This window comes from Carcharodon carcharias, chromosome 2 (assembly GCF_017639515.1).
Source record: "Carcharodon carcharias isolate sCarCar2 chromosome 2, sCarCar2.pri, whole genome shotgun sequence".
NCBI lineage: Eukaryota > Metazoa > Chordata > Chondrichthyes > Lamniformes > Lamnidae > Carcharodon > Carcharodon carcharias.
Genome location: NC_054468.1, coordinates 163,167,146 through 163,190,831, shown reverse-complemented (window position 1 = coordinate 163,190,831; position 23,686 = coordinate 163,167,146). Strand labels below are relative to the sequence as shown.

General features: G+C 43.8%; 1 protein-coding gene across 1 annotated transcript in view; it reads right to left on the bottom strand.

Moving 5' to 3' along the window:
- The window catches only part of pde10a (phosphodiesterase 10A), a 414,859-nt gene that overhangs the window by 7,393 nt on the left and 383,780 nt on the right, over window positions 1-23,686 (bottom strand). The window contains exons 20-21 of the mRNA XM_041207024.1: window positions 18,762-18,842; window positions 13,903-13,991 (exon numbers count right to left, since the gene is read on the bottom strand). Of these exons, the coding sequence (XP_041062958.1) occupies window positions 13,903-13,991; window positions 18,762-18,842 (170 nt within the window). The remainder of the gene's footprint in view (window positions 1-13,902; window positions 13,992-18,761; window positions 18,843-23,686) is intronic.

The window sequence follows — 23,686 nt, the reverse complement described above, 5'->3', positions numbered from 1 at the left end:
ATGTGACTTCGTCTCCACAAAAACCGTGCAGTGGTCACTCTTACCGACACTGTCACGGACAGATGCATCTGTGGCAGGCAGGTTGGTGAGGATGAGGTCAAGTATGTTTTTCTGTCTTGTTGGTTCCCTTACCATCTGCTGCAGACCCAGTCTAGCAGCTACGTCCTTTAGGACTCAGCCAGCTCGGTCTGTGGTGGTGCTACTGAGCCACTCTTGGTGATGGACATTGAAGTCCCCCACCCAGAGTATATTCTGTGACCTTGCCACCCTCAGTGCTTCCTCCAAGGGTGTTCAACAAGGAGGAATACTGATTCATCAGCTGAGGGAGGGTGTTACGCAGTAATCAGCAGGAGGTCTCCTATCCCATGTTTGACCTGATGCCATGAGACTTCAGGGAGGCTAGAGTCGATGTTGAGGACTCCCCAGGCAACTCCCTCCTGATGGTATACCACTATGCCGCCACCTCCGCTGGCAGGACATACCCAGGGATAGTGATGGTGGTGTCTGGGACATGATCTGTAAGGTATGGTTCTGTGACTATGACTATGTCAAGCTTGTCTGTGAGACAGCTTTCTCAATTTTGGCACAAGCTCCCCGATGTTAGTAAGGAGGACTTTGCAGGTTTGACAGGGCTGGGTTTGCCGTTGTCATTTCTGGTACTTAGGTAAATGCCAGGTGGTCCGCCTGGTTTCATTCCTTTTTATTGGCATTTTAGCAGTTTGACATAACTGAGTGGCTTGCTAGGCCATTTCAGAGGGTATTTAAGACAGGAAGGTGTGACTACGAGTGAGGCAGGTATGGGGACCCAGGAGACAGAATTCAAGGAGCCTCAGCCTTTGCAATTGATTCACAGGTTTGAGATTCTTGCAGTCTACATGAATGAAAGTGGTTGCTGCAGGCTCAATGAGCAAACTGGCCATGACACCATTGTACAGGAAGTCATCCAAGCGGGGAGAGCTAATAGGAATGTAGTGATCACTGGGGACAGCATAGTCAGGGGGATAGACACAGTCCTCTGTAGCTGAGAGCATAACTCCAGACGGCTGTGTTGTCTGCCCAGTGCCTAGGTTCGGGACATATGCTCTGGCTGGAGAGGAACTTGCAGTGGGAAGGGGAGGATCCAGTGGTCATGGTCCAAGTAGGTACCAATGACATAGCTAGAACTAGGAAAGAGATTCTGCTGAAGGTGTATGAGCTGCCAGGGGCTAAATTAAAAAACAGAGCCTCAAAAGGTAATAATCTCTTGATTACTGCCTGAGCCATGAGCAAATTAGTGTAGGGCAAATGAGATTAGACAGTTAAACACATGGCTCAAAGAATGGTGTGTAAGAAATGGGTTTCAATTCATGAGGCTTTGGCACAAGTACTGGGGAAAGTGGGAGCTATACCATTGGGATGATCTTCACCTGAACCATGCTAGGACAAGTGTTCAGGCTAGTTCTATAAGTAGGGTGGTAGAGGGCCTTGAAATTAAATAGTGAGGGTCAAGGGATCAAGTTTGCGAAAATGTGATAAATTAAATAAAGAAGGCAAGGCAAAACAGCAAGGTTGGAATGAGAGAAATGATGATCAGAATGAGGCAGGAAGGGACAGACTGTACAAACCTCAGAGTGCACCAGCAGATAAGCCTAGAGGTTACAAAAATAGTAAAAAGACAGAACTAAAGGCTCTTTATCTGAATACACGTAGCATTCATAAAAACAGATGAACTGACAGCACAAATAGGAATAAATAGGTATGGTCTGATAGCCATTACAGAGACATGGCTGCAGGATGACAAAGACTGGGACATGAATATTCTAGGGTACATGACATTTAGGAAAGACAAGAAGCTAGGAAAAGGTGGTGGGGTAGCTCTGTTAATTAAGGATGACATTGGTACATTAGAGAAAGATGACCTTCGTTCTGAAGATCAAAATGTAGAATCAGTTTGGGTAAAGATGAAAAATAGTAAAGGTAAGAAGTCACTTGAGGGAGCAGTTAACAGGTCCCCTAATAGTAACCACACTGTATGATCATATATACAGAAAGAAATAATGGGGGCTTGTGAGAAAGGTACAGCAGTAGTCTACATTTTAATTTTAATCTACATATAGATTGGACAAATCAGATTGGCAAAGGTAGCCTGGCTGATGAGGGACAGTTGGGACAGTTCTTTTGCACAGCACATTTTAGCACCAACCATATGAGATCTGGTAATATGCAGTGAGACAGGATTAATTAATGACCTCATGGTGAAGGCACCCTTAGGTAGCAGTGATCATAATATGATTGAATTACACATTCAATTTGAGGGAGAGAAGAGGGCATCTAAGACTAGTATTTTAAACTTAAATAAGGGCAATTATGAGGACATGAAGAGAGAGCTGGATAAAGTGAACTTGGAAATTAGGTTCAGGGATAGAAGCAGTGGCAGAAATTTAAGGAGGTATTTCAGAATACTCAGCAAAGGTACATTCCAGTGAGAAAGAAAGACTCTAAGGGAAGGACACACCATCCGTGGCTAATTGAAGTTAAGGATACTATCAGATTGAAAGAAAAAGGATATAATTCCACAAGGATGAATGGCAGGTCAAAAGATTGGAAAACATATAAAGAACAGCAAAGAATAACTAAAAGATTAATAAGGAGGGAGAAATTAGAGTATGAGAGAAAGCCAGCTAGAAATATAAAATCAGATAGTAAGAATTTCTATAGAAATTTAAAAAGAAAAAAGGCCCAGTAAAGTGAGCATTGGTCCTTTAGAGAGTAAGAATGGGGAATTAATAATGGAAAATAAGGAAATGGTGGGTGAATTGAACAGATATTTTGTGTCCATCTAGAGGATACAAATAACATTCCAGAAGTAATTGTGAATTAGTTGGTGAAAAGGAGAGGAACTTAAAATAATTACAATCACCAGGAAAAGGGTACTGAGAAAATTATTAGAAATAAAAGCTGACAAGTGCCCAGGATGAACTTCATCCTTGGGTCTTAAAAGAAGTGGCTGCTGAGATAATAATGTATTGGTTTTCATTTTCCAAAATTCCCTAGATTCTTAAAAGGTCCAATCAGATTGGAAAATAGTGAATGTGACTCTATTCAAGAAACGAAGGAGACAGAAAGCAAGAAACTATAGGCCAGTTAGCTTAACATCTGTGGTGAGGAAATTGCTGGAATCTATTCATTAAGGAGGTTATAGCAGGGAACCTAGAAAATCACAATGCAATCAAGCGAAGTCAACATGGTTTTGTGAAAGGGAAATCATGTTTGACTGATGTCTTGGAGTTGTTTGAGGAAATAACGAGCAACATAGATAAAGGGTAACCTGTGGACGTGCTGTACTTAGATTTCCAGATGCCATCTGACAAGGTGCCGCATCAAAGATTACTATGCAAAATAAGAGCTCACAGTGTAATATGTTACCCTTTAACATATTAGCATGGATACAGGATTGGTTAGCTGACAGGAAGCAGAGAATAGTGATAAATGGGTCATTTTTGAGTTGGCAAGATGTGACGAGTGGAGGGCCACAGGGATCAGTGCTGGGGCCTCAAATATTTACAATTTATATCCATGATTTGGATGAAGGGACTGAATGTATGGTTGCTAAATTTGCTGATGACACAAAGATAGGTAGGAAAGTACGTTGTGAAGATGACATAAGGAGTCTGCAAAGGGATATAGAAAGGTTCAGTGAGAGGGAAGAAAATTGTCAGATGGAGTATAATGTGGGAAAATGTGAACTTATCCACTTTGTCAAGAAGAATAGAAAATAATTTATGCACGTATCCATCCAGGTCTCTCTGCTCCTGCACCCCTTTGGAATTGTAGCCTTTATTTTATATTGTCTCTCTGCATTCTTCCTGCCAGAATGAATCACTTCACAATTCTCTGCATTAAATTTCATGTTAGCTGTCCATCATTCCACCAACCTGTCTATGTCCTTTTGAAGATCTACACTATCCTCCTCATAATTCACAATACTTCCAAGTTTTATATAATCCGCAGATTTTGAAACTGTATCCTGTACACCAAGGTCAAGGTCATTAACACAAAATAAGAGCAAGGGTCCCAACATCAATCCCTGGGGAACTCCACTATAAACCTTCCTCCAGTCTGAAACCGTTCACTACTTACTCTTTGTTTCCATCACTCAGCCAATTTTGTATCCATTTTGCTACTGTCTATTTTATTCCATGAGCTCTAAGTTTGCTCACAAGTCTGTTGCGTGGCACTTTATTAAATGCCGTTTGGAAGTCCAGGTACACCACATCAACAGTATTACCTCATCAACCCTCTTGGTTACCTCTTCAAAAAGCTCAAGCAAGTTAATTGAACATGATTTGCACTTAACAAATCCATGCTGATTTTCCTTAATTAACCCATATTTGTCCAAGTGACTTTTTGTCCCAAATTATTGTTTCTAAAAGCTTCCCACCATCGAGGTAAACTGGCTGGCTAATAGTTGCTGGGCTTATCTTTTGCTTTTTTGAACAAGGGTATAACATTTACAATTCTCCAATCCTCTAGTACCACTAAAGGAAACAATTCAAAGTGCTCAATAAAAATACATTCCATTGAAAAAATAAAACTGAGAAAGAAAGATCCATCCATGACTTACTAAAGACCTTAAAGACAGTAATAAATTAAAAGAAGAGACTTATAATAGTGCAATGAATAGTAGTAAGTTTGAGGATTGGGAGTGTTTTAGAAATCAGCAAAGGATCACCAAAAATTTGATAAAAAGGGGAAAAAATAGAATGTAACAGCAAAATGTAAAAACCACTTGTAAGAGCTTTTACATGTATATAAAAAGGGTGTAGCTAAAGTGAACATTGGTGCCTTAGAAACAGAGACAGAAGAAATTACCAATGGGAATGAGAAAATGGCAGAGACATTGGACATGCATTTTGTGTCTGTCTTCATAGTAGAAGATGCAAGTTACTTCCCAGAAATAAAGAGTGACCTACGGGTTAGTAAGAGTGAGGAAATTAAGGCATTTCATGGAAAAAAATTTCCCCCCGTTGGGGGGGAAGTGCAGGAGCGGGTCCGGGAAGGTGGGCCTCTGATCGGGGGCATGCCCCTATTTTACATGGGTAAGCCAATTAAGGCCCGCCCAGTGTGACATCCGCCAGGAAGCACCGTGTGCTCCCTGTGTGGGTGGGGGGGATTCCCTCAGCTGGGAGTGCGCTCTTTCGCGCATGTGCTGTGTTGCCTCAGGGAGATTGCCTCAGAATTAAAACTTTTAAGACAAATGTTTAAAAAATTTCCCTGACTTGCCTCCTCATGTGACACTGTCGCATGAGTTGGGACATGTCCATCACTTTTACTGAAATGTTTATTAAATATTTAAAAACCCTCATGAAACCTCATCCTGCCTGTGGATGAGATTTCATGCCTTTTCTTAAGCCCGCTAGGGCTCCCGGCCTGCACCACCAACCCTAAGGTTGGACGGGCAACCCTGTCAATTACCTAAATTGGTTTATTAATGGCCTCAATAGGCTGTTGACAAGTTGGCGAGCGCACAGCTGACTCGGCTGCGCCCCTGCCGACCTGAAAATGGAAATGACGTGGGGTGAGATTGGGAGTTCTGCCTGATGTCATGCTGCTTCATTTTACACGTCGGCGAGTGCACCCCGCCCCTGCTTGTCGACCAGAAGATGTCAGCAGAGAAAATATGCTGGAGAAATTCAAAGAACTAAATTCAACAAATCCTCAGCACCTGATGGCCTACGTCCTAGGGTTCTAAAAGAGATAGCTGCAGAGAGAGTTGATATGCTGACTATGATTTTCCAAGATTCCCTACATTCTGAAACGTTCTCAGCAGATTGGAAGTTAGCAAATACAACACTGCTATTCAAGAGCAGGAGAGAGAAAACAGGGCAAAACAAAAACAGAATTACCTGGAAAAACTCAGCAGGTCTGGCAGCATCGGCGGAGAAGAAAAGAGTTGACGTTTCGAGTCCTCATGACCCTTCAACAGAGAGAAAACAGGGAACTACTTGCCAGTTAGCTTGACATCAGTTATCAGGGAAGTATTTATATCTATTACTAAGGAAACCTTAACAATGCACTAAGAAAAGCATAGCATGATTAGAACAAGTCAACATGGTTTCTCAAAAGGGAAATCCTATTTGACAAATTTATAAGAGATTTTTGAGGATGTAGGGTACATAAAGGGGAACCAGTAGGTGTAATACATTTGGATTTCCACAAGGTATTCGATAAGGTGCCATTCAAAAGGTTAATATACAAGATAAGGGTTCATGGAGCTGGGGTGATATATTAAAGTGGATAGAGGACTCATTAACAGACAGGAAGCAGAAAGTAGGGATAAATGGGGCATGTTCAAGTTGGCATGCTGTGATCAGTGGAGTGGTACAAGGATCAGTGCTGGGGCTTGGGCTATTTACAATCCATATTAATGACTAAGATGGAGAGACATATACCAGAATTTTACTTGCTGCAACTGGATGCATGGCCAACCTGACCTAGCGCAAAATTGCATGAGAAAATGTCAGGCAGGTGTCCCGACGTCATAGCGATGTTGCGCCACATCATAGTCGGGGGACATGCGTAGCATTTGGAAGCGTGCCAGCTGACAATCAACGTTCCACTGAAACCAATTAAAGTCCCAATTGACTGGGATTTTTAGTGGCCCGTGCGCCTTCCTGGCTTAAGTGGAGCTTTCATTATCAGTAGTCGCACTTCTGACTCCCATGCGTGCCTGCCGACTGTGATATGACATGATGTTGCTATGACATCAGGACATCCGCCCGATGCTTTCTTGTGCAATTTCACACTGGGTCAGGTTGGCCGTGCATCCGATTGCGCACGTAAAATTCTGACCTACGTCTCTCCATCTAAGACATTAATATGGATTGTGGCCAGGTGGCCTTCACGTTTTTGCATCATTCTTGATCTAGGGCGGGATGAAATGCCCAGAAGATGTTTGAAGGTTGAGGAGTTTGGAGTTTGCTGTCAGTTATTTGTAGTTGCATTAGAGATAGTTGGTGGCATTTTTTGTGTGCAAATATCCTTTGAACAATACTGCAGCTCCCTGAGGCAGCTCCCTAGTAGTTGTCAGCCTTCAGGGAGCTCATTGTAAACCCCCGACCTGCACCCTCAGTTGTCTCAGTGCCCGCCCTCTTCCTGGACCCCCTGCTGAGCCTCTCTGTGCGTGTTTCACATTGCACCAGTTAATTGGCAAGTCAGCATGAAATCGTGAATCAGTTGCGATTGCGGCTGAAGACATATATCACATCCGCTTCCAGGCCTGCCGATCGTGCATGCACGACGAGCGTGAAATTCAGGCCATAGAGTAACGCATCTCAGCTTGCTGATTATACAAAGTTAGTTGGGAATGCAAGCTGTAAGGAGGACAGAAAGAAGCTGCAAAGAAATACAGATTCTTTGGGCGGAATTTTCCTGTCATGCCTGTGGGAGCAGAAAATTCGGAGAGAGGCCAAAAGTTTGAATCCCGCCCACGGGAATTCAATTCAGAACTTTCCCCTCACCACTTTCATGGCAGGCTGATGGCGGGTCGGGTTTCCTGCTGATCTATGTCAGGAATGCCATTTGCATGCATTGCCATGTCATGAATACTTGTTAAAAACGCTACTTGCTGGAATCATGTTCTGCCTCCCAAATATGTGCCACGCCAGTGGGAAATTAGACCGGTCTAAATCACAACCATAATATAAGTGGCATGCAGCTGTCTGCTTTCACTTCGCTCATGATTTCGAGATGAGCGCAACATTCAAAACCGACCTGCAAAAGTGCTGCTCTGATTTTTCAGCAGTACCAGTGAGTCGCTACAATGGTGAGGGTGTAGGGCTGATATGCTCACGGCAGATACCTCCATACTCTGGAAGGATAGCATTCAGTGTGTGCTGTGGGTCTCAGGCAAGGCTGCACACTGAAACAGAGACCATCATCGTGTGTGGGGAAGGATGACAGAGACATGGGGGCATGGTGAGGTGAGGTGGGGGGAGCGATGACAAAGGGGAGACTGAGGATGGAAAGCTGGAGCCTGACTAGAACTAAGACACAGAAGGGGTTGGGTGGGAATTAAACTGTATGAATGGGAGAGGATGCAAGCAGACTACTTAATAGGAGGGAATGTTGTGTTAGTGTGGCACATGAGGGATGGGTTACACAGAGACTCTTGGAGGTGGGAGAGGGGAAAGACTTGCACATAAGGAACGGGTTGCAAAGAGACTCATGGTGGGGGTGCAGAAGGGAGGCTGTGTTGTGTTCAGTCTTGAAGGAATGGGAGAGCTCATTGAAAGACTGTCATAACCCCTGGTCTGATGCCAAGAGGTCGGAGTGAGAGATTAAAGGCAGTCCTGGGGTTTTGCAGGCCATTCTACAGGGCTACTCGTGGCATACACATTGTAGATCCACTCAAGGGAGTAGCAAGGCCTGCGTGCTCAACTGGGATAAGGCACAGCTTGGTGTGCAGGGCATGTTCATTGTCTTACAGTCAGTGGTGATGGGGTTGTCTGGCTTGGTATTGGGCTGCAGATGGGATAGTCATGTTAGGGGAGGCATCTGCAGCCTGTAAATGGGGAAAAGGTAATAAAGTTGGGAGGGGTACTTGAAGCTCTCCTGGTGGAGTGGGGGGTTCTTCTCTGTATGCCACTCGAGATGCGGAGGGCTGTGGTTTACATGGGGCATGGGGACATCAGTAATTGGTTCAGGGGGAGGGCTGAAATGTCCACCATAATGACAATGGGATCCAGGGTTACTGGGGGAGACTGGAGAATAACCAGAGGGAGGTCTCCCTGCACATTGTGAGGTTCCAGGAAGATTGGAGGGCCAAAGCTGGTCTCGAAATAGAAATACAACACCACCATCTTAAAACCCTGAACCATCTAGTGCAGTTTAAAATTGAAACTGGAATAGAATCTGTATGGAAGGGATCTGAGGCAGTGTGGGCGGAGCCCCTGGCTGGACTAAGCACCCTTTCAGGCGGCACCCTCAAACTACTTAGAGCCACAACACTGAATTAGAATCAGAGCTGACAGAAAAGAGGAAGGCTTTCTTGAGAAAGTGCAATTGGAGCCAGTGCCTTCTGGTGCACTTTTATGAGAGACTGCAGAAGTCATTAGCTTCACAATACAGTTGCTCCATTTGAGATTTAACAGAGAGGTATGTGAGAATGGAAAATGTAGGCAACTGTTAAGGAAGCACAGCTGCTGCATATCTGTCAGATCATCAATGAAAGCCTCGAATGTACTTTCTCCAATTGGCATGGATAATAGGGCAAAGGGCATCCAGTCATTGCTGAAGTGCAAGTTGAGCTTGATCAGCACACCAGATCACAGATTGCAGGAGTGCCTTTGGTAAGATGGCACATTTCATGAATGCATCTAGATCTCTTCCAGTCTCTGCAGTATTGAGATGTCAAGGATCAGGGTTGGCATCTTGGTCACCTAGATCTGAGAGTTTGTGCCTCAGCTACAAAACTATCAGCGAAAAGATTGTAGCACGGACGCAGCTCTAGGGCACGACAGTGGCTTTCTGTTTGCAAGTGGGAGGTCTACTATATTTGCCCAGTGTTCATTAATCTGTTGCATCTATCAGTCCACAGAGAGGAGGAGGATTGAATAATGGAATGATGTGCTCAATACTGCCTTTTGACGACAGTGATCCAATTGAGGAGGAGAAGGTCCTGGTGCCGCCTAGCGCAGCTTTGAGAGGAACCCTGGCCTGAGGTTCATGGTCCAGGCGAGCCCCAGCAAGACTCAGAGGATGAGGAGGTTAGACCCATCCCACAGAGGCGACTCGCAGGACCATTGTTCCACTGAAGAAGACTTTCCTATCTGAGATGAGCGAAAGACAATGCCGTGCACGTCTGCGCTTGTCAAGAGATGTGGTGGATCATATCTGCCACATTCTGCAGGAGGATCTAATGCCCGATGGACTGGGAGGACATCTCCTGCCAGTGCCTCTGAAGGTCATCATTGCGCTCAATTTTTTTGAATATGGATTATTGCAGGGATCCACAAGAGACCTATGTGACATCTCAGAGTTCTCAGCAAATAAATGTATCAAGGAGGTGACAGATGCCCTCTACAGTAAGGCTCATCATTACATGAAGTTCACACTTGATGAAGCTAGCCAGGCTGCTAGACTTATGGGTTTGCAGCTATCCTAGGCTTCCCTAGAGTACAGGGTGCAACCGATGGCACACATGTCACTTTGAAGGCTCCGTAGCAGCAGCTCCTGATGTACAATAATAGGAAAGGGTTCCCTTCCTGAACGTTCAACTGGTGTGCAATCATCAGAAGCACATTATGCATGTCTGTGCCAAGTGCCTTGGAGTTCCATGACTCATACATCCTGAGTCACTCCCAAGTGCCTCACATATTCGAAGGGCCTCAGCAATTACAGGGCTGACTGCTTGGGGATAAGGGGTACCCACTCAAATGATGGCTCATGACACCAGTGCGTTGTCCTCGGAGTCGCTTGAAGGAGAGATACAATGAGGTGCACAAAGCAAAATGATCCATCATCGAGCAGACCATTGGCATCCTGAAGTTGTGCTTCTGATGTTTGGACCATTCAAGTGGGGCGCTTCAGTAGTCTCCACAGAGGGTGTATGACATAATCGTGGTCTCCACAACCTGGTGCTTCAAAGGGGGAATCCCTTGCCAGAAGGAGACATGGAGGAGGCTGAGAGCTCCTTGGATGATGAAGAGCAGGAGCCTGAAGAGGAAGATGAGGGTCAGCTTCCATGTGAGGATGCCATCGAAGAAGCGCAACGTGCAAGACGTGCTTGTGCCACACTGATAGCCGCAAGATTCCAGGAGTAAGGTGCAGGCAATGGGACATGGCCACATTCCTTCTGTCCCTTATTGCCTTGCCCATGCACTGAAAGGCCTTTACAACCAGTAACACTGGGACCTGGAGGGCCCTAGCCTGATTTCGGTCTCCTGCTGTGGGGCAGGTACACCCTCCTCAGCCTGTACAGCTGGAGATGAAGTGATGGTGATGGGGCCACAAGCAGAGGGTATTGAGATTGGCCTGAAACTCTCGGAGTCACCTAGGTGGATGCTCCTGGAGTCTCCAGCTGCTGGTCCTCCTCCTAAGGGCCCCTGTCTGACTCCCTGAGTAGAAGGGGCTCCTGAAGAGGGGGGTCAAGGTGACCCGTCCCCCTCTTGCCTAGCCACTGATGGATCCCACCAATCCCTATGGCAATGGAGTGTAGGTTGGAGCGGGTCCATCAGGATCTGCTGGACGGAAGTCTCTTAAGGTGGACCCCACCCTTCCCATGGAGACCTCAAGGCACTCGCGTGTCGGGGCCACGACATTAGCCAGGAGGACAGACTCCACCGTCCTTCGCTGTAGTCTGTTGACTGCTTCTAGCAACTCTTCCAGATTTTCCGCTGCCTGTCATGCCATCTCCAGCATGTTAGAGATGGCCACTTGCAGAGGTTCATCACCTGATGTCCACCAGTCCTCCGAGTGCCAGAGACCTGGACTGTGGCTGCCTCCGACTGCTGTGGAGATGTGTCAGTGAGGTGTTCTCCAGAATGTGACCCCGAGCTAGATACATGACCCACTGAGGTATGTGTGTCTGGTATGGCACTGGTGGATGCAAGACAGTTCTTCATCTGATACATCCTCAGCATTCTCCTGAAGTGCCCTGGGGGTGGGGCTTACGGTTTGTCTGGAGCTCTGTCTGGGCCTGCTGGTGTCTATGAGAGAGAAGATAGAATTAGTTCATAAGCAGCAGGAATATAACGTTGCATGTCACTTATTGTGACTATCAGGATGTGATCAACTCATGGAGGGCTCATCCATACTGGTTTGCTGGGAGAGGCCGATTTCGTCTTCCCTACTGGAGCGATCTTTGTCTTCACCTGCCAACTTGGCAGCATCCTCCTCAAACTGAGACAGCTCCTGGACATCTGCTGTTCCTCCTCCTGTTTGTGATATCACCCTCCGGATATGGGCGAGTTTGGCTTGCATGAAGATAAATGAAATGGAACATGATGAGAAGAGATGGAGGAGAGGTTGGGAAGCATGCATGCCTGTTGTGTGTGCTGAGCCCTCCCCAGTAAGGGCTGAGGATGGACTTTGTGCAGCATGATAGATGAAATGCTGGTGATATTAAAGTGTCCATGAGGCAATCAGTGCTGATCTGCCCCCGCTAATATTGCGTGAGATCCCTGAGCAGTGACCTTGAGTGCATGATGCCATGATGAGGGTGTGAGATTGGAGTGAGCTGAAAGTTGACTTACCCCAGTGGAGTGGATGAGATCATTCATCCTCTTCCTGCACTGGATGGCGTTACGGGGGCAGGTGCCCAAAGAGCTGACCTCCCTTGCAACCATCTCCCAGGCTGGCGAGGTGAGGCTGTTGGCCCCCCTGGGGTCATCCCTTGGACAGAAGACATCCTGATGTTTGCAGACTCCATGGATGAGGGCCTCAAGGCTGTCACTGCTGAACCTGGGAGCAGCTATTTTCTTTGGTGGAGCCACATGAGGAAGTTTCCTGTACATAGCTGGCCTTGGAGTAATGTGTGTGTTCGGGTGGTGATTAAGTATGGCGCCTGGACCTTCGACCCTATTAAGTAACGGTGGAGCAGACGAATCAGTGCCTGCCCCACCATGTGAATCGGAGAGTTACTTGCCGATGCATAACTAACGAGCTTCCAAACATGACATTGGGTGCGATTTCCCAACCCGCCGCCAGCAGGAAACATGCCACGAAACCTGCCTGCCGCTGCACTTAGTCTCCGGAACAGAAAATTTCACCCTTTAATTGAGTGGGCAAGAAGGTGGCAGATGAAGTATAATGTGAGGAAGTATATGAAGTTCATTTTGGTCGTAAGAATAGTAAAACAGAATATTTTTTAAAAGGTGTGAAATTTGTGAATGTTGATGTTCAGAGAGCATTTGGCATACTTTGTACAAGGAACCCAAAAATTTTAATGCAGGTACGGCAAGCAATTAGGAAGGCAAATGACATGTTGGCCTTTATTGCAACGGTACTGGAGTACAAAAATAAGTAAGTCTTGCTACAATTATATGGAGCATTGGTGAGACCACACCTGGGATACTGTGTGTGCAGTTTTGGTCTCCATTTTTAAGGAAGGATATACTTGCATTGGAGGCAGTACAGTGAAGGTTCACTAGATTGGCCCCTGGGAAGGCAGGGTTGTCCTATGATGAGACACTGAGTAAATTAGGTCATATTCTTTGGAGTTTAGAAGAATGGGAGGTGATCTCATTCAACATTCTGAAGTCAGTCGACAGGGTAGATATTAAGAGGTTTATCCCCCTTGGCTGTGGCGCACAGTTTCAGGATCACGGGCTGATCATTTAGGACTGAGATGAGGATAAATTTAATCACTCAAAGAGTTGTGAATCTTTGGAATTCGCTATCTCAGAGGGCTGTGGATGCATCATCATTGACTTTTTGGACTCTCACAAAATCAAAGGATATAGGGAGTGGATGGAAAAGTGGAGAAGCCGAAGATCAGCCATAATCATATTGAATGGCAGAACAGGCTCGATGGGCCATCTGGTCTTCTGGTCATATTTCTTATGTTCCTTTAATTGCAATTGAACAGTTTCATACCAGTGTGAGAGCTCCACTGAGTTTTCCACAATTAATACTGATTGGCATGTTGGACGAAGGATAAAGATTGGCGGTCCCAAGACTATTCTGTATGTTTCTTAATATCCAATGTCTATTCAACAATTGGATAAATTCTTATTAAAGTCGATTTAAGTGAGCCACTCTCTACTGGGACCATTAAGCTGAATGACAAAAGCCTTACAAAACATTTTTTCAGTTTTAATTTTCTTCTGTATTTAGATAGCTTGTTTCAAATACACGATAGGGTGAAATGCAATATTTAATGTAATGATGCATTCTAAGGTGGGCAATGTTGGAAACGCCTACCTGCAAGATTTTAGCAGTTGACTGGTTGTTGGGAAGATTTCTGCAAGTGTACGATAACAAGGCAAGGCTACGCTGTTGAAGAAAACAACCTGTGTAAAATAAAAACAGAGTTAGATCTTTAAACTACCATAAAAAGGCAACTATAATAAGAGTAGGCCTTTCAGCCCCACAAGACTGTCTGGCCATTCAATTAACTCCATCTATCCATCTTGATTCAAAAACCTTGAAAAATCTTGCCAAACAAAAAATGGTCAACCTCAATTTTGAAATGTGCTGTTAACCTAGCCTCAACAGCCATTTTTAAGGGGTTGGAAAAGAGTTCCAGATTTTCACTGCCCTTAGTCAGAAGAAGTGCTTTCTGATATTGCCCTTGAACAGTCTAGCTCAGATTTTGAGGTTACACCCCTTGTTCTGGACCCTTCCACCAGAAGAACTAGTTTTTCTTTACCAAATCTATCAATTCCTTTGATGATTTTAAAATATTTCAATTAGAGCACCCATTGATCTTCTTTATTCAAGGAGATAGTTTAGTCCACAGAACCTGTCTATTTAACTCTTTTAGCCCTAATCCAGGCCACTAATCCAGAGATATGGATTCAAATTAAATTCAGTTAATTAAATAAATCTGGGATTAAAAATTTAATATCAGAAATAGTGACCATGAAACTACTGAATTGTTGTAAAAACCCATGTGGTACACAAATGTGCTTTAGGGAAGCAACCTGCCACCTTTAACTGGTCTGGTCTTCATATGATTCCAGATACACATCAATGTAGTTGACTCTTAACTGCCTTCTGAATGAATCTAGCAAGGCACTGAGTTCTATTAAACCATTACAAAAATTATTAATAAGAATAAAACCAAACAGACAATCCAGCACGGACCTAGGCATTGGACATAACAAAGGCACATCAAGCTCAGCTGGCCCTGCAAATTCCTCCTCACCCTAACATATGATGTCCTGTGCTAAAATGGGAGAGTTGTCCCACAGATTGGTCAAACAACAGCCTGACATAGTCATGCTCACAAAATTATACCTTTCACCCAATGTCCCAGACTCCTCCATCACCATCCTAGGTTATGTCTTGTCCCACCAGCTGAACAGAGCCACCAGAGGTGACTGCATATTGGTATACAGTCAGAAGGGAGTAGCTCTGAGAATCCTCAACATTGACTCTTGACCCCATGGGAAGGGCAAACATCCTTCTGATTACCACCTACTACCCTCCATCAGCTGATGAATCAGAACTCCTTGATGTTGAACACCACTTGGAAGATGCAATGAGGATAGCAACAACACAGAATAAACATTAGGTAGGGGTCTTAAATTCCTTAATTGTTCCTCACCAAGAGTGGCTCTGTAGCACAACTATGTACCGAGCGGGCTGAGTCCTGAAGGACATAGCTGCCAGACCTGGCCTGCAGAAGGTGCTGAGAGAATGAACGTGAGTGAGAAAAATACCTATTTGACCTGATCCTCAGCAACCTACCTGTCACAGATGCATCTGTCCATGACGGTATTGGTAGGAGTCATCACTGCACAGATCTCGTGGAGGAAACTGAAGTTCCATGTTGTGTGGCACCACCACCATGCCAAATGGGACAGTTTCAGAACATATCTAAAAGCTCAAATCCCCCTCCAAATTACAAAACTTGACTTTGAAATGTATTGTCATTCCTTCATTATCCTTGGGTCAAATACCTGGAACTCCCTACCTAACAGCACTGTAGGTGCACCTCCACCACACGGCCTGCTGTTGGCTCACCACCAACCTTTCAGGGTAATTGAGAATGGGAAATAAATGCTGCCCTTGCCAATAAAAGCCACATCCCATGAACTAACAAAAAACAATTCTACTGCATCCGCACAGCACCCACTCCAAAGTCAAAACATCCTTCCCGAGATACAGGATGAATTGAACTGAATGCAGTACTCCAGATGAAGTCTAAAAGGGCTCTGTACTATAATTTCCACTCCTTTGTATTTCAGAAGCAGTACTAATTGGCATCAATTTTAGAGCTAGTATTAGTTGTCTTCAAATTTCAAGGGTAGTACTGGCTGACTTCACAATTTTAAGAAGCGGCACTGTATAGTGTTCCAGATGATCAGGGGTATGACCAAACCACATTACACTGGGAATAGCAAAAAGTTAGTATCATACTTAGTTCCCTGCATTATTATGTGTCTACCATCCAGAGGATGTTTTATAATGCAGAATCTTCCTTTTCCGGTTTACCAACTCTTTTTAAGAAAAATATTTGGCTTAAAGGGAAGAAATGCTCAGGTGGGAAATAGTATTTTGCATTCCTCACTGTTACAAATACAGAGTTTATAAATTTGTTATATTTTGAGATTGTTTAATTTATGGTAAAATGGAGTCATGAAAGTGACGTGCTCTGAATCCTGCTTGACAACAAGCCTGGGTGGCTTGGTTATTATGGGGACATTAAGGCCTGGATTGATTTGTTGGGAAGAAGGTGCAAGATGTTCACAACTGTGGATAATGGCAAAGGAATCTGTGATGACTCTGGGGAGACTGTTAGTCTCTAAGTCTCACATGGGGATATTAGGAATGTCAGATTTTGTAATGACCATACTTTAAGCTGTATTTAGTTTCAAGATAGAATGGAGTTGGGGCTCTAAAGGATAACTAATTAGCATTTGTACCTGGATACAAGATCCATATGCTTCAAGGTGCCATAGAAATGGGCTTTGGGAGGGGAAGAGCCTGTAGCAAGTCATTGTACAATCAGGTTACGGAATTTTTCTTCAGCTATTCCTCACAGACAACTTAGTATTCAAGAATCTGGGTGAGAGAGCAGACATAGAGGCAGCCAGTGTCCATTGTTCACCACCCAGAATGCAGGTGGAAGCTTGTGCTTAGATTGAAGGGACCAAGTTTGTGAGGATTCAAGTGAAGTTAAAAAATTAACCTAGCTCTGGCTAGAGGGAGCGATCTCCCTCGCTGTGAAAGTCAATTTGGCGACTAGAAGTTACCCAGATGGAAAAGGAAAAAGGAAGCAAGCTATTGGGAGGTGAGAATAGCTTTGGACTGGTCCCTGGAGAAGGAAATGTCCACTTAAGGGACAGAGTAAAGTATAACACAGGATAGGAATTTTGGTCATTGTAAAAGTTAAATGGGGTATCTTTCCTGTCATATAAGTTGCTTACTAAATGTGTTTTGACAATGTTGCTTTTTGTTTGTTTACTACAGTAAAAGTCCTGAAATTTGAAAACTTATCATGTGATCCTTCCAGTCAGTTGCTGGGAAGTAAAATTTCTAAAAAAATATTGGGCTCTACAGGACTCATAATGAAACTTGCTCTTGCAGGAGCAGTGAATAAAGTTTTCTTAGGTGCTTTGGCAAATCGGTGAAATAGTAAAGTTTCAAGATTTCACGCAAGCCAGAAAGTGCATGAGTGAACAACAAAAAGGTTTGGATGACAGCAGAACTTTTCAGAGTGGACCTAAGAATTGAACTGGACCACAGCAAGACTGAAAAGAAAGGCTATCCTAAGTGTAGATAATTTCACCGCTCACTGGAACTTGAAGACTGAAAATATGAGCTACATTCAGCTATTAGGTTAAGTCATTATTAAAAGTTTCAAGACTAATAAACAAAATGATTGAATGAAGAGAAAAAAAGGCAAATGGGCAACACAGACATTGTGCAGGCCATGCAGCTTACTCGCTGTGCATAGAATAAGGTGACTAATTTGACTATCGTAAACTTGTTATCACACTTAGGTATCGTAAGTAAAGCAACTATAAAAGAGCTTTTAGAAGATTAGATGAAAATGAGGACAGTTTTAAATATAGACATGGGTTTTTAAATCTATGTAAAATGGATAGTGAAACTGAAATCTGCACGGTGTTCGCAAAGGCAGGAATAATCCCTGCTGTCACTAAAAATATCAAGTGAAGAGAAAGGCGTCAACAGTTCTGGTATGTATCAATTAGTCAACCATTCAAATGAGGTGCTTGCCATAGTGAACAAGACAAGGTGAGAAGCTGTCGAATTTGTCCGATAACGTTCCTATATAGCATCTTGGGATACTTATATAATTTAAAGGCATTATATTTATAAAGGTTAGAGTTGTTATTGTTGGGTTCATAGATTTCTTTGTTACAAAGATTAGATCGTGCATTAATCTGCTCCTACAAACCAAATTACTCTCAACATGTAAACTTAGAATGCTGCACAGTTCCCATTGCTGAGCGCTTGAAAGGAGATCGAGAATAGTGACAGTTATGATTCCTAGGGCGGAATTTAATTCCCTCCCCTGAAGAGAGTTTGGTGATGGGAGGGCACTCAATTGGGAAGGAGTGTGGTGGTTGGGGACCCCACCACTGGTGGTATTCACTGGTGAGCAGGAGGGACTCACCATGCAGAATGCGTGAAAAACAAATCCTGTTGGGGTTGCAAGTGGGCTTCTGGGAAGCAATACACAGCTGCTGGCCTCAGATTGGTCAGCAGCTTTTGGGGGCGGGGTGGGATTTCCGTCCCCAGGTCTCCAGCCAGTGGGTGAGATCCCCATTGCCTACATTAAACTCTGCGCCTAGATTTTATGGAAATTATGACTAAAGACACTCTGCACTTCTTTTCTCTAAAAAGACCAAAACACAATCTATTTCTCAACATGCTGAAGGCATGCACATGCAAGCAATTCACTTGGATCATGAGTATTAGCATAAAATTAAACCTTAAGCAAGGATGATCAGATTCTATGCCAATGCGAGTTAATGAAGTGCTGGTTCCTTAGAATTCCCACATCAAGGAGAATCCACAACACACTTACTACTGATCAGTCATGATTTTCTGAAGGTCAGTTGCAATCTCAAATTCAAGCCATTTACCTGGCCACTGGGGATTTCCTCATTTTTCTCCCTGTCCATCATAGGAATGGGTTGCATTCCCATTTTTTTCATGTCGTCACCCTGCATAAGAACATGATTCGATTAAATTAACAGAAATTGAATTTTACAGCTTATTATAACAGTCCTACTTTTCAATCAGTGCAAGAATAGATGTTGGCTTAAAAACTGAAATTCTGAAAAGAATTCCTGACAGAACTGCCGTATCAAACTTACGCCAGCAACACATTATTCCAGATCTCTCTTTCCACCCAACGAAAATGCTGATGCTTGTTAGGGTTTGGTTCCAACCCTCTATTGAATTGCTGTAGTTGGCCATTCCTCCTGTGTGACCACGCATAGAAAGAGTTGAAGTGGGTTGGGTAGACAGGAGGGGTTGAAATTTGTCTGGAAACTGGATTTCCCTGCATGCTGTGGCATTTTAACTCATATTTACCCTTGGCTTGGCCAAATGTCAGACTGAAAGATAGGCTTGGCTTCCATGCAAATGGGGAGCACACTAAGCTAAGTGGCACGTTGCTGCTAATTGAAGCATGGGGGTCTGACCCCTGACGCCAGGAAAAGGTGGTGGTGGAGAGGTATGGATTCGATCTCCAATCCTGTAGAAGGAGTGGGAGTGGATTTAATGGAGCATGCGGAGAGAGCTTGGGGGCGGGGGGGTGGGTTGGGGAGTGAGCTGGAAACAATTAACTTCCCGAAGCTGTCCTCACCTCCCTTCAAGTACCAGGTTTTTTGACACCTGGGAAACAAGGCTGTCCATGGCTAAAACTGCAAGGTGGTTAGGTAGGAGGCACATTAAGATAATTAATTAATTAACCAACCCACCTCTTGGGAGTGGATTGGTTGCCTACCCATCATACGAACATACGAATTAAGAGGAGTGGGCCACTTGGCCCTTCGAGCCTGCTCCGCCATTCAACAAGATCATGGCTGATCAAATTCCTGCCTATCCCAATAACCTTTCACCCACTTACTTATCAAGAATCCATCTACCGCTGCCTTAAAGATATTCAAAGATTCTGCCTCAAACACCTTTTGAGGAAGAGAATTCCAAAGTCTTACAATCCTCCAAGATGATTTTTTTCCCTCATCTCTGTCTTAAATGTGCAACCCCTTATTTTTAAATAGTGATCCCTATTCGAGAGGAAACATCCTTTCCACATCCACCCTGTCAAGTCCTAACATGATCTTATGCTTCAATCAAGTCACCTCTTACTCTTCTAAACTCCAGCAGATACAAGCCTAGCCTGTCCAGCCTTTCCTCATAAGACAACCCACCCATTCCAGGTATTAATCTAGTAAACCTCTGAACTGCTTCCAACACATTTACATCTTTCCTTAAGTAAGGAGACCAATATTGTACACAACACGCCAGATGTGGCCTCACCAATGCCCTGTGAAACTGAAGCATAACCTCCCTACTCTTGTATTCTCTTCCCCTTGCAATAAATGATAACATTCTATTAGCTTTGCTAATTACTTGCTGCACCTGCATACTCACCTTTTGCAATTCATGCACTAGAACACCCATATGCATCTCAGAGCTCTGCAATCTCTCACCATTTAGATGATATGCTTCTTTTTTATGTCCTCCCAAAATGGACAACCTCACATTTTCCCACATTTTACTCCATTTGCCAGATCTTTGCCCACTCACCTAACCTATCTATATCCTTATGTCCTCTTCACAACTTACTTTCCTACCTATCTTTGTGTCATCAGCAAATTTAACAACTCTACCTGCGGCCCCATTCATCTAAATCTATGTAGATTGCAAAGAATTGAGGCCCTAGTACTGATCCCTGTGGCACACCACCAAATCACATCCTGCCAACCTGAAAATAATCCATTTTGCCTACTCTGTTTCCTGTTAGCTAGCCAATCTACTATCCATGCCAATATATTACCCCTAAACCATGAGCTTTTATTTCCTGCAATAACCTTTGATGTGGCACCTTATCAAATGCTTCCTGAAAATCTAAGTACAGTACGTCTGCCGGTTCCCCTTTATCTACAGCACATGTTGCTTCTTCAAAGAAATCCGATAGGAACATAAAAACATAGAAAGTAGGAGCAGGAATTAGTCATTCAGCTCTGCGAGCCTGCTCTGCCAATCAGTATGATCATGGCTAATCCTCTATCTCAACACTATGCTCCCGCTGTCTCCCCATACCCCTTGACGCCTTTCGATTCCAGAAATTTATTTCCTTCTTAAATATATTCAGAGAGTTGGCCTCCACGGCCTTCTGATGTAGATAATTCCATAGGTTCACCACCTTCTGAGTGAAGAAGCTTTTCCTCATCTCAGTCCTAAATGGTCTACCCTGTATTCTGAGACTGTGAATCCTTGTTCTAGACACCCCAGCCTAAGGAAATATCATTCCTGCATCCAGTCTGTCCATCCCGGTCAGAATTTTATATGTTTCAATGAGATCTCCTCTCATTCTTCTAAACTCCAGTGAATACAGGCCTAGTCAGCTCAATCTCTTCTCATGCGACAATCCTGCTATCCCAGGAATTAGTCTGGTGAACCTTCGCTGCACTCCCTTTATGGCAAATATATATTTTCTTAGGTAAGGAGACTAAAACTGCACACAACACTCTAGGTGTGGTCTCACCAAGGCACTGTACAGCTGCAGTAAGACATCCTTGCTCCTGTACTCAAATCCTCTCGCAATGAAGGCCAACATAACATGTGTCTTCTTAACTGCTTGCTGGCTTTCAGCGATCCAGGTCCCTTTGTACATCAACATTTCCCAATCTATCACCATTTAAATAATATTCTGCCATTCTGTTTTTTCTACTGAAGTGGATAACTTCACACTTATCCACATTATACAGCACCTGCCATGTATTTTCCCATCCACTCAACCTGTCTAAATCATCTCGAAGCCTCAGAACACTCTCTTCATCGCTCACATTCCCACCAAGTTTCATGTTGTCAGCAAACTTGGAAATATTACATTTGGTTCCCTCATCCAAATCATTGATATATATTGTGAATAGCTGGGGCCCAATCGCTGATCCCTGTGGTATCCCACTAGTCACCGCCTGCTACTCTGAAAAAGACTCATTTATTCCTACTCTGTTTCCTGTCTGCTAATCAATTCTCAATTCATGCCAACATATTACCCCGAATCCCATGTGCTTTAATTTTACACACTAACCTCTTAGGTGGGACTTTATCAAAAGCTTTCTGAAAATCCAAATACACCACGCCTACTTGCTCTCCCTTATCTATTCTGCTAGTTACGTCCTCAAAACACTTCAGAAGGTTTGTCAAACATGATTTCCCTTTCATAAATCCATGTTGACTTTGTCTAATCACGTCGATATTTTCTGTGTCCTGTTATCACATCCTTTATAATAGACTCCAGCATTTTCCCTCTACTGATGTTAGGCTAACTGGTTTGAAATTCACTGTTTAACCTCCCCTTCTTTTTTTAAATAGTGGGGTTATATTTGCCACCCTCCAATCTGCTAGGATTGTTCCAAAATCTACAGGATTTTGGAAGATGACAACCAACGCATCCACTATTTCCATAGCCACCTCCTTTACTACCCTGGGATATAGATTATCGGGCTCTGGGGATTTATCAGCTTTCAGTCCCATTAATTGCTCCAGCACTATTGTTTTAGTAATACTAATTTCATTCAATTCTTCCTTCTCACTAGAGCCTTGGTTCCATAGTATTTCTGGGAGGTTATTTAAGTTTTCCTCCGTGAAGACAGAACTAAAGTAGTTGTTCAATTGCTCTGCCATGTCCTTGTTCTCTATTATAAATTTTCCGATTTCAGACTGGAAGGGACCTACATTTGTCTTCACTAATCTTTTTCTTTTTAAATACTTATAGAAACTTTAATGCTACACTTTTATGTTCCTTGCAAGTTTGTCATATTTTTCCCCTTTCAATCATTCACTTGGTCCTCCTTTGCTGAATTCTAAACTGCTCCTAATCCTCTGGCTTGCTACTTTTTCTAGCAACTTTATATGACTCCTCTTTGGATCTAATACTATCCTTAATTTCTTTTGTTAGCCACGGTTGGGCTGCTTTTCCTGTTGTGTTTTTGTACCAGAAAGGAATGTATAACTGTTGCAAAGCATATATACATTCCTTAAATATTAGCCATTGTCTATCCACAGTCACTCCTTTTAATAAAGCTCCCCAATCCATCTTAGCCAACTACCACCACGTGCTGCTTCTTAGCTCCACCCAAACTGACACTACACCTAGATTTTCTGAGCCAATATCCTATCTCCCTATTGCACTGATTTCATCCTTAACTAATAACTCCACGCCAACTCCTTTTCCTTTTTGCCTGTCCAGTCTAAGTATCGAATACCCTTGGATATTCAATTCCCAGTCTTGGTCACCCTGCAGCCATGTCTCCATAATCGCAATATCATACCCGTTTACATCTATTTGTGCTGTTAATTTGTCTACCTTATTCCGAATGCTCCTTGCATTCAGATACAGTGCCTTTAGACTTGTATTTTTACACATCCTTTTTTGTAGTATGGCCCTATTTGCTGCTAGCCCTCGTTTCCTCTGCCTTCCACTTTTGATTTCTGCTTTTCTGTCTTTTATTCCTATCTTTGCTTCCTTCTCCTGTGTCTCCCTGCTCAGGTTCCCATCCTCCTGCCAATCTAGTTTAAACCCTCCCCCACAGTACTAGCAAATACCCCTGCGAGGGTATTGGTCCCAGTCCTTCTGGGGCGCAACCCGTCCAGGTTGTACAGGTCCCAGCTTCCTCAGAATCGGTCCAAATGCCTCAGGAATCTAAATCTCTCCCTCCTATACCATCTCTCCAGCCATGCATTCATCTGGTCTATTCTCCTATTCCTGATCCCGTTAGCACATGACACTGGGAATAATCCTGAGATTACTACCTTAAAGGTCCTACTA